Here is a 12,234-nt window from a genome sequence, read left to right as displayed (position 1 = left end):
AGGTAATGTGCTAGATACTGGGGATTGGCAGTGAATGAGGCGTACGAAGAGCCTGCTCCCGTGGACTGCTGTTTTCTAGAGGGGTGAGAGACTATAAATCAGCAAACATAGGAATAGAGTAATTTAAACACTTAAGAGAGTTTGAGTATTAGAAATAAGCCAGGTTTCTGTTTGTGCCCCTCTTTTCCAGTAAATAATAATAATTATTATTATAAATAGTGTTTCAATAATATTTAATTAAACCAATTAATATTAAATTATAAATATAATAATTTTTTTTTTTTTTAAAGATAGGATCTCTCTGTGTTGTCTAGGGTGGCCTAAAACTTCTGGGCTCAAGCGATCCCACTGCCTCATTCAGCTTCCTGAGTAGCTGAGACTACAGGCGCATACCACTGCCCCTGGCGCCAGTTAATTCCTTTAATCACTGATCTTTGTATCTTGTAGGCTGGACAGCCTGGATTTGAATATGAGTTCAAATATGAATTCACTGACTAGCTCTGGGACTATAGGCAAATTACTTATCCTCTCCATGTCTCAATTTTACTGTAATGAGGAGTAAATTAATAGAAAATAACTCATAGGGTTCTTGTAAAGATTAAAGGAGTTAAACTCACAAGTACTTAAAACAGTACTTGATGTATAGTTGACTCAATAAAAAGAACCATTTAAAATTTTTTCCGGTTAAAATGTTCCCTCAAATGGAAGTATATAAAGATGAAATATGCCTAGCACTGAATCATATGTAAGCCCATGTATGTATTCAGTAATCTAATAAAACATTTTTATCTTTATTGTATTAAATATGAAGAAAAAATACATCTAGGTAATCTAAATCCTGTTTATTCTACCTTCTGCTCCTTTATGAAGCGTGTTAAGTGTACATTAGTATCTTACCCAGTTCACAGCAGATTGGACTTAACTTTCTGACAATTTAAATTCATCTCATATGTTAATGTAAAAATTGGCAAAGTGTACTGATGAAAGTAAGTGCAAGTTTAGGGATTTCTCCATTTTCCCTTCCTTCTCAAAACGTGATCAACTAAATTTACTTTGAAAAAGTCTTCTGAGTCTGCATTTGTATGAGTGGCTCTCTTACATGTCTCACTAATTCTCTGTTCCTACTGTCAGCTGCTCAAGTTGTCCCCGTGTGCATTGCTGAGGCAGTCTCTCCCTTCTGTATCCCTCCTACCAGTCTCTTCGGCTTTTTAGTCTGTCACACACGTTACTACTAGATTAATAGTCTGGGAATAATCTTTTCATCATCTACTTTGCCCAAGAAACTACATTTGCTCCCTCTTGCCCAAAGAGTCAAATAGGGCCCTTAGCTTGCCCTCCTTCATAGTTAGGCATCTATATTTTTTATCACCACTGCTGGTGTTAGACCTACTTGTCAGTTATGCTCTTCTAGATTGTTAAGCCGGTGTAATGACTGCTCTTTGCCTTGATCCGTATGTTCAGGCCCATTTCTCTAGCCACTCTTGGGTTTTAATACTCTGCTTCTATTCTCTCTTCATCCCCAGTTACTCCTACTTCCTGGACAAGTATGTTTTCCAGGGAAGTTTAGCTCCAATTTTACCTCTTGCATGAATCTTTTTGATTAGTTCGTGACATATCTTTCCCTAAAATATATAGGTTGACTTCTGCATCTCTGTATTAATGATCTAAGGGTTTATGTATGCCATTAAAACAATACTAATTTTAAAATTTGCCCATGGAGTATATAACAGTGCTAATATAAAGTCTGTGCTTAGTAAATGACCATTTCCTTGGTAGGTTTTAAGAAAGAACCTCTTTATATGTGATTTCCCCTTCTCCCCCCTCATTTAATGGCTTTCCCTTTGGTTTTATAGAGGCTGCAAGTCGGGCCATAGTCCAATTCCTGGAGATCAATCAGAGTGAAGAAGCCAGTAGAGGCTGGATGCTCCTGACAACGATTAATTTGTTAGCATCCTCTGGTCAGGTAACCCTCTTTTTGTATCCTCTTAGGATTTTGTTATTAAATTTATCTTCATATCCAAATAAGATTACGGTAATCATTTGTGTTCTTCTTACTCTTCTAAAACATTATTTCATGCTTCTTGCAACATCTCTGTGAGGAGCTTTGGTAGTTTATGCACTTTACTTATGAGGAAATGCATGGCTTAGAGCAGTGTTTTCCATCTTTCCATGTCATAACACACATAGAACGTGATACTATTTGTACAGCATTCTGGGCAAAGAGATGGACCACTTATGGCTGGAGGCAAGTAGCCCAGGAGCTCTAGGTCCATCAGGCCTAGCCCAACATGTTTGTAACCCATGTTAGGGAATCCTGGGCTTAGGAAAAAATCTATTCATTTAAGGTCACCGAATAAGGAATAAAGGACATGGAAAATATTTTTACATTTTTATGGAATGTAAGGAAACACTAACATTATCGGGATAATATATATTCCCTTCTCATTTGATTTATTCTGGAGATTGCTTTTTATTTTCTCTAAATCAGTTATAAGTATCTGTCATGATATATGTTGCATGTATTCATTAATAAGCCATTTGGATACCTGGTTTTTGACCTTTGATATTTCTGGAATAAAGGAGGTTTATTCAACCTTCTAAAATCCAAAATATAATTACTTATCAAAGTCTGTTCTAGTCTTGGGACTGTCTGTTGTCTAAATTGCAATGGACTTTCAAACACCTCATATCATTTAATAATGGAACTTACAAAGTTGACTGTGAATAATCGTGTTCTGAAAGTAGTCACTAGCCCAAAGTAATGAGCACTTGGGTTTTTCTCCTTGGAATGATCTGTTTTCTTTTTCTTGTCTTGTTTTTGTTTGTGTGTGTGTTTTTTTTTAGCTTTTTTTTTTTTCCCCACTCAGGGAATTAGCATGACTAACTTGTCCTGGTTTTCCTGGGACTTATAGACAGTCGTACATCCCAGGAAACCACTCAGTCTTAGGCAAATGGAGATGGTTGGTCACCCTAAGTAAGCTTCAGATGGTCCTAAAGTAGACCATTGTTTTCACGGATCTGTGACTTTACTGGATGACTAACAAAATCCCGATTCCGTTTGCTGTTGATGGTAGCTATAAATGGCTCTATGTTACTGTACCGAAATTTATTTTAGAATAGCATATCTTTACATGCTATTAAAACTTTAATATTAAATTTAAATATCTACTATAATATTTCAGTATTTCATGTCAATAACTTCTAATCGTAATATTTTTACATTCATATTTTCTGTAGGAACCTAATCACCTAAAAATTACAAGTTTAGATGCCAAGTTATACTTTAAATCTGTCAATAATAAGATGAAAATGAAAAATCATGTCACTTTTCTTTTTTTTTTTTTTTTTGAGACGGTCTCACTCTTTTGCCCGGACTAGAGTGCCGTGGTGTCAGCCTAGCTCACAGCAACCTCAAACTCCTGGGCTCAAGTGATCCTACTGCCTCAGCCTCCCAAGTAGCTGGGACTACAGGCATGCGCCACCATGCCCGGCTAATTTTTTCTGTATATTTTTAGTTATCCAGATCATTTCTTTCTAGTTTTTTAGGAGATACGGGGTCTCGCTCTTGCTCAGGCTGGTCTAAAACTCCTGAGTTCAAACAATCCGCCTGCCTCAGCCTCCCAGAGTGCCAAGATTACAGGCGTGAGCCACCGTGCCCGGCCATGTCACTTTTCTTAATAGGAAGGGAAAGCTAGTAATAATATAACTGGAAAAAAATACATTTAAAAAGCAAATTTGTTCTGCAGAAGGGCAGGCTCAGTGAAAAAATAAATAAAAAGCAAATTCAGTATTATGTTATCGGTTGCCTTTTTTGTTTGAGTACCATTTTCTGGTGGCAACAGTGATATAGAGAGAGGACTAAAACATGGTCCTGACTCAACATATAGATGACAGAGATGAAGCAGAGAAGGATAACACCATGCCATTCAGTAATGGGGTAGATGTATCGCTATGAAAATAGAAATGTGAGAGTAAACAACTTGAAGGCGAGGGTAGGATGGAAGATGAGGAATTAAGGAAAGTTTGAGACATAGCAGATATTTAAACTGAATGTTCAGATGTATGGTGACATGGTCTGTCAAGAAATAATAAATCATAGGAGGGTAGAAAAGAGGGTTTAGTCATATTTGAGGCAGAAAATGATGCTGGGCAGATAGAAAGGGGCCAGATTTTGCAAAGGGTTGTTCTTGAGGTTCTCTTCTCTCTGTCACCCTGCTCCTGCATTAGTTCAGGCCCCATCTCTCCTAGGGTGTTTTGTATTCATTTCCTAATTATCCTTGCCTTCTGGCTCTCTATATTTAATTTGTGATCTATGCTACCACCAGCTAATTTTCTGAAATCTCGTTCTGTTATTTTTTGTTTGTAACATATCATTGGGTCTTTGTTGCCAGCAAAATAGAAGTCAAACTAGAATGCGAGACCATTTTTGTAGGTCGTTGAACCTATAAAAACCACATTCTTTGTGGGCCACTTAACCAGCTCTCTGTCCTAAAGAAGGGTGTGTAAGTAATGAGCCTCAGTTGCTTTGTTTGTAAAGTAAGGATCATACAGTAATAGTGTCTACTTCATCAGGTTGACTTGAGGAATAGATGAGATCATGTATACAAAGTGTTTAGCCTTATGCCTGTTATATAACAAACACTAATTAAAGATCAGCCATTATTATTGTGGCTTTTCAGGAGTCAGCAATTTTGAACTCTGTTTGCTCAAACATACTGTACCATATGGTCTAACCTGCTGTGTATCTTCCAGGTGACTGTTCCCTTTTTATTTTAATTCCTTATACATCTCTATTCCATTCCTGCCAGTATTGATCAGTCCCTTTTACATTAGCCTGTGTGTGTGTGTGTGTGTGTGTGTGTGTGTGTGTGTGTGTGTGTGTGTACACACTACACTTGTTAGACTTAAGTGATTAAATCATAGTTACTTATGAATCTACTAATACTAGTAGACTGTGGTCTTCTGAAGAGCAGGGATGCTTTACCTTTGTGTGCCCCGCTGCCAGCACACACTCTGACATTCCCTAGGCATTCGATAAATGTTTGACGAGAAAGTAAATCATCAACAGATGATGCCAACCTGTTGATCTCTAGTGCAGCAAAACTTTTTATTCCAAGCCACCTCATGGAAAATCTTTACAAATATTATACTTCTTAACAATGTTAAAATGTTTGCTATAAGAAGGTCCAAATTTTTTCCTCTGGAGATATTTGAAAATAATAGAGAGATGTATTTGCATCAGTGATGGCTTTATCTGTCTAGTGTCTTTGCAGCCCCAAGAATCTGTAATAATAAAAGTAAAAATAATAGTAAAGCAGCTATTAATGTAGTTAGTGCTTAATATGTTTTGCATTTATTGTCTTATATAACCCTCATATTTACCCTAAGAAATGTGTACCATTCTGTCTACTTTTATAAGAGAGAAGAGTGAGGCCCAGGAAAATTAAGTTGTTTGCTGAAGTTCATGGTTATTAAGTGCTTGTTTTGCTAGATTCCTAGATTCCAAAGCCTATATTCTTTTCAACATGGTGCTTTTTAATAAATAAATAAATATCAAATTTAATAAATAACCTACTATATAAAAAAACAAACCCAACCTCAATATTTGATTAAAGCAAATTTGTTTACGGGGCAATGGAATATTTCTTGGCATGTAGTCATTTTTAAATTCTTACGTGAATTTAAAAACTTGCTATGTGACTTTCTGGCTTAACATTTGTGAATTATTCAGCTATACCAATTATAGTTATGTCTGTCTGTCTCTTCATTTATTTATTGTTTTATTTTCCAGAAAACCGTGGACTGCATGACAACGATGTCAGTGCCTTCCACCCTGGTTAAATGTTTATATCTGTTTTTTGACCTTCCACACGTGCCTGAGGCAGTTGGAGGTGCACAGAATGAGCTACCTCTAGCGGAACGTCGAGGACTACTCCAGAAAGTTTTTGTACAGGTACGGAAGGTGCTATTTATTAATACCTGTCGTCTGTATAGCTCTATTTAAAATGAAATGGGTACACTTCTTAAAAGGACGTTCTACATATTCCATTTTGTATAATATCTCATTCTGTTTTAATGTGACTTTATATCATATAATTATCACATTTTTTGAATTTGCAGAAAGAATATTGAAATATTATTTTCAGGAATATTCGAGCGAGGTATTAGAAAGTTTGTTTCTCTGAATAGATCCGTTTATTAGTATTACATTTGATATGTCAATAACATCTCTAAAACAAACTAAGCAAGGAAAACTTTTGAAAATTAAGATTCGGGTAATATTTCTGAATCAAGAAATTCTGTTTAGTTGCTGTTTATATACAGGACGTCCCTAACCTATAAATATTTAAATTATAAAGACAGTTTGTTTCGGTGGCTGCTGCCAACTCCTTTACCTCCTGCCTATAAAGTCTTCTTTCCTACTGTTACCATTGTTCTCGTAGCACCATTGTAGGTTAACAGAGGTGTAACAGACCTTTGTTAGCTAGCCTGGGAATATAGTCATCATGTGTGATATTCTTTCTTGGGAGAAAAATTTCAAAACAAGCAACCTACTAACATTTAGAATACGGTGCATCCATTGGTCTAATATAGTATAAAAAACACATTTGGCCCAAAAAGATAAATACTGTGTGATTCCACCTATGTAAGTTATCTACAGTAGTCAACAATTAGAATAGAAAGCAGAATACTGGTTGCTAGGGACTAAGGGGAGGGAAGAAAAGGGAATTATTGTTCAGTGGGAACAGGATTTTCAGTTTTGCAAGATGAAAAAGTTCTAGAGATCTGTTGGACAGCATTGTATGTGTTGTTAACACTAATGTGTACTGCACAGTTAAAATGGTTAAGATGGTAAATTTTGTTACGAGTTTTTTATCATAACAAAAAGTTAACAACAACATGTTTAAATCTAGTTCTCTGAAGTTTTATAACCTAAGATGCAGATTTTTCACCCATAAAATTAAAATGACATTTACATAAAGGGTTTTTGTGAGATTCAAATGAAATAATAAGTAAAGCTATGGTTCTCTACTTAGCACATAGTAGACATTAAAGAAAAGTAACTGATTGCTGCTCTGGCCCCCATCACCACTGAGAGAGTAGAAAGAGAATAGAAAGGACAGTGGATTGGAGTAGGTACAGACTGGAATAGGTACAGTAGAGCAGGTATGCAGAATGGTTGCGTGCTCACTTCATGTTACTGGAGTCTTTCCTGCCTCTGCAGAGATGGTAGTGATGAAAGATCAGGAGAGAGGGAGACCAAGGCAGCTTTAGAAAGTAAAAGAATGAAACTACCAAATAAAATACTAAATCAGCAAATATTTATGAAACACTTGATCCGTTATACACTTTTGTGCTTGTAGTGGACATGTCTTATCTCAATTTGCAACACAACCCCGTGACTTCAGAGCTTTTGTTTTCCCCCAAAATGATTGTGTGAGCAAGTGGCAGAAACAGGATTAGAACTCAGGTTTATCTGACTTCAGGTTTTAGGTTTAAACTCAGGTTTATCAAGATTGGATGAGAAAAACAATGGGAATAAATAAAGGAATAAATCACATAGGAATTAAAGCTGCTTAAAGATATTGCTGACGAATGTGGTGGATTATTCTTTGCTGATTAGAATGGCAGCCTCATTTCAAGAAAGCCCTTTTAAAGAACTAATGAATGCCTTGGGCGATAAGGGGGAGCTACAATTGTATACTTCTAATATCTAATGGAACCTGCATTTAATACTTCTAATATTAATACCTAAGTAAGCATAGCACAATTTTCTTTTAAAACTTAAAAAAAAAAAAAATTCCCTGTCTTCGAAAGCAGTAGGTGCTGACTTTTAAATAACATGAAACTCATTTTAGCATGCCGGAATCACTGAATGTTAAACTGCCCATTTACAGTTGTGGAAAATGGTGTCCATGTATATGACCCCCAGCAGGTGAGCAGCAGAGACGAGAGCCTAGCTTTCCCACCTCCTGGCTCGGTGTTCCTTTTAGTGCATCACTTCCCTTGTTTTAGTTTCTCATTGCCGGCTGGATAATGTTTTCATCATTTTGTCTAGAAGACCAATTGAGACGAGTTTATTAAATGCTATATGATGGATGGAATCCCCATGTTTGTATTATTATGCGACAGATGGTTTCCTGGGAATTTAGCATTTGGTACCGCTTCACGCAGGCATTCTTTTTTTTGTTGACGTGGCCAATTATTTTTCTGCCACACTTGGTTGGACTTTGTAACCACAAATAGAAGTGGTTAGTGTAGGGGCAGAACAGGAATGAGAAATTGACCCTTCAGTTTTCTATTCTGTAAAATGACAGGATTCTACGAGATTATTTGTAAGAACCTTTTTGCCTACGAAGATTAAGAACGAATTATCTTCGAAATCATCAGATTCAAGGAATCATTAAATCCAGTTTGTTTTTGAGAACAGGGATTTGACTTGGAAAAAAAGCAATTTATTGCTTTTTTGGGTTTGTTTTCTATGTTAGAAATTAGGGAAATGGCATCTCTCCCTCTAATCACATAAGGCAGTGTCAGAACCAATAAAAGGTATCATCAGTACATCTCTCTGAGCATATAGTGTTTTGTTGCAGTTGACTATCTATATTCACATGGGAAAAGACAGACATATTACAGATATTAATGGATGTTTGGAATCCAGTTTTCCTAGGCATTTGGTGGGAGGGTGCTGTATTTACTGATTTTGTAAATATTTTTTGTTTTTCTGAATTCTTAATACTTTTTTTCCCTAATATTTGGCAGCTGTGAATTAGCTTTTGTATTTAAGCAAATTTTTGCATTGAAGGACATAGGAAAAGGAACACTTAACTTTCTCAGACAAAGCGTATTTCAACTACCTCTTCCTATTTAGCGATTTTCTCACTGATGTTGAAATACCCAAATTTCATGAAGCATTTTATCCTCTTTCAGGAGGATAAAATGATGCCATAAATTAGAGTTATTTTATTCATATTATATATTTTAAAAATATTTAGATGAGAAAAAGTTAACAAAGAGAAAAAAGTTAACTTTTCCTGACACTGAACTGGGATTAGAGGGAGGAGAGTCTATTGAGGGCAGAAACCACTGCTGAATTCCCCAAGCAGCAGGCTCTTAATGCTGTGAGCACTTGTGTAGTGAGTATCTTGTGAATATTTTGTCCCTGCTTTTATTATTTTTAATCAACACATAATAATTGTACATATTTATGGGATACAGTGTGATGTTTTGATACATAGAATATATAATGATCAAATCAGGATAATTAGCATATCCATCACCACAAACTTTTATCATTTCTTTGTGTTGAGAGCACTGAAAATCCATTCTTTTAGGTATTTGAAAATGAACGATAAATTGTTAATAATATCACCCTATAGTGCTGTAGAAGACTAGAACCTATTCCTTCTGTCTGGATGTACTGTTGTATCCGTTAACCAACATTTAGCTATCTCCCCTCCTCCCTACATCTGTTAACCACTACTCTACTCTACCCTCTACTTCTATGGGATCAACTTTTTTAGCTTCCACATATGAGTGAGAACATTTGGTATTTATATTTCTGTGTCAGGATTATTTCACTTAACATGTTTTTCAAGCTCATCCATGTTGCCTCAAATGACAGAAGTTCATTCTTCTATATGGCTAAATAGTATTAGATTGTATATATATACCACGTTTTCTTTATCCATGCATCTGTTGATGGACACTTAGGTTGATTCCAAATTTTGGCTGTTGTGACTAGCACTGCAATAAATATGGGAATGCAGCTCTTCGACATACTGATTTTTTTTCCTTTGGGTAAATACCCAGTAGTGGGATTGTTGGATCATGCGGTAGTTCTGTTTTTAGTCTTCTGAAGAACCTCCATAATGTTTTCCATAATTGCTGTACTAATTTACATTCCCACCAACAGTATATAAGAATTCCCCTTTTATCATATATTCACCAGCATTCATTATTTTTAACTGAGGCGAGATGATACCTTATTGTGGTTTTGATTTGCGTTTCCCTAATAATTGGTGATGTTATGCATTTTTTCATATACCTGTTAGCTATTTGTATGTCTTTTGAGACATATCTGTTCAGCTTACTCACCCATTTCTAAATCAGATTATTTGACTTTTTGCTTATACATTCTTGTTTTGTTTTTTAGATCTTAGTGAAATTGTGCAGTTTTGTTTCTCCGGCGGAGGAACTGGCTCAAAAAGATGATCTCCAGCTTTTATTCAGTGCAATAACCTCTTGGTGCCCTCCCTATAACCTGCCTTGGAGAAAGAGTGCTGGAGAAGTCCTTATGACCATCTCCCGTCACGGTCTTAGTGTCAATGTAGTGAAGTATATTCATGGTGAATATCTCTTTATATATTCATTTTAACTATTCTGAATTTCTTCCACTTTTCTTCCTTCGATGACATTTATTTTTATCTATCAGTTTTCCAAAGATTGTTCTTTAAATTAAAAAACAGATTTGCCAGGAGAAAAAAATTATTTTGTTATGTGTGGGGTAATTTAGCTGTAAGAAATTCTCAGGTTTTGAACAACAGTTATTTACAAGAGGTAACATAATTTCATTGTTATGTAAATGTTCAGTCATAATACAATGTAAGTTCTGTGTCATAGTCTATTCTTCTCTCTTAACGAAAAAAAGAGGAGTTTTATGAAATGTTGTAGTTACCAGACTTTCTGAAGACAATGCGTGAGTAGCCAGGTGATAATCAGTCCGATGCAGCATAGATGGAATTAGGTAGATTCTTTATTGGCAGTAAGGAGAAATTATGTCTGTTTAACTTATACATAATATTCAACTATCCATACAGTCTACTTAGTTAACGTACAGATGCTCCTCAACTTACGATGGGGTTATGTCCTGATAAATCCATCATTAAGTTGAAAATATTGATAAGTCAAAAATGCATTTAATACACCTAACCTACTGAACATCATACCTTGGCATAGCCTACCTTGAATGTGCTGAGAACACTTAAATTAGCCTACAGTTGGGCAAAATCATCTAACACAAAGCCTATTTTATAATAAAGTGCTGAATATTTCATGTAATTTATTGACTACCATTCTGAAAGTGAAAAACAGAGTGTTTGTATGGGTATTTGAAATACGGTTTCTACTGAATACTTACTGATATTGCACCATCATAAAGTTGAAAAATCTTAAGTGGAACCATTGTTAAGTCGGAGACCATGTGTATATTATTCTCTTGAAACTCATTCAAAATAATTAATACAACTTTTTTTTTATTTATTTACACTTATTAAATGACATGTGAAACTTAGCAACTGAGTCAGTCATTAAATGTTTCCTTCCTTCCATTCCAATGTTAAATCCTAGCTTTTATGTGACATTGGGTTTCTTTATATAAATATATTTCACTAAAGATATTTTTTGAAATACCACAAATTCTCAAAGTCAGTGCTAGGATATAACTGTGTTTTAAACTAGTAATAAATTGTGCACATATTTTTAAAATTGTATTTCCTCAAGCATGTCTGTATTTCATTGGTCTGTATTCTAATTTAAAGTTTTAATTAATCATTGTATTTTTCTTAAACTTAAAAGATAGTTTTTTGTTTTTTTCATGCTGTTACTAAATCAGTGTAAAAGATCAAAAATGTCACTTGGCAGTGGCCAGTTATTTTGTTTAATGATAAAACATCAAAATATGATATAAAAAATTACATGTACTTGTAATATATGTTAGCTATTTTTCAACACTTTTCTATATTATTATTATTATTATTTTTTTTTTTTACTACTTAGAGGTAGTACAGTACTTTGTCAATGAATTTGACTCTTATATTTGCTTTTCAAATGTGTAACATTTGTCTCATAGCATTTTACAGATACATTAAAATTTAATGTTTCATTAGACATCAATTAAGAATGAAGAAAATTTGCTTAAGCAATTGACATAAATATACGTGTTTATTTAATTCTTTATTCTTGCAGAGAAAGAATGTTTATCTACCTGTGTTCAGAATATGCAGCAATCAGATGACCTGTCTCCCCTAGAAATTGTCGAAATGTTTGCTGGGCTTTCTTGTTTCCTCAAAGATTCCAGTGATGTTTCTCAAACACTTTTGGACGATTTTCGGATATGGCAAGGATATAATTTTCTCTGTGATCTCTTGCTTAGGTAAAACCCCGCAATTTAAGAATACATTTTAAAGTCTGCTCAGTCTTTTTTATTGAACGAAACAATGTGATTTGGGGTTA

General features: G+C 35.0%; 1 protein-coding gene across 1 annotated transcript in view; it reads left to right on the top strand.

The window, feature by feature from the left end:
• The window catches only part of WDFY3 (WD repeat and FYVE domain containing 3), a 208,769-nt gene that overhangs the window by 75,679 nt on the left and 120,856 nt on the right, over positions 1-12,234 (top strand). The window contains exons 4-7 of the mRNA XM_012647224.1: positions 1,854-1,963; positions 5,792-5,953; positions 10,157-10,349; positions 11,968-12,154. Of these exons, the coding sequence (XP_012502678.1) occupies positions 1,854-1,963; positions 5,792-5,953; positions 10,157-10,349; positions 11,968-12,154 (652 nt within the window). The remainder of the gene's footprint in view (positions 1-1,853; positions 1,964-5,791; positions 5,954-10,156; positions 10,350-11,967; positions 12,155-12,234) is intronic.

Source organism: Propithecus coquereli, unplaced genomic scaffold, assembly GCF_000956105.1.
Source record: "Propithecus coquereli isolate 6110/MARCELLA unplaced genomic scaffold, Pcoq_1.0 Scaffold26, whole genome shotgun sequence".
NCBI classification, from domain to species: Eukaryota; Metazoa; Chordata; class Mammalia; order Primates; family Indriidae; genus Propithecus; species Propithecus coquereli.
The sequence above is the reverse complement of the archived record's forward strand: the minus strand, read 5'-3'. Positions and strand labels throughout refer to the sequence as shown.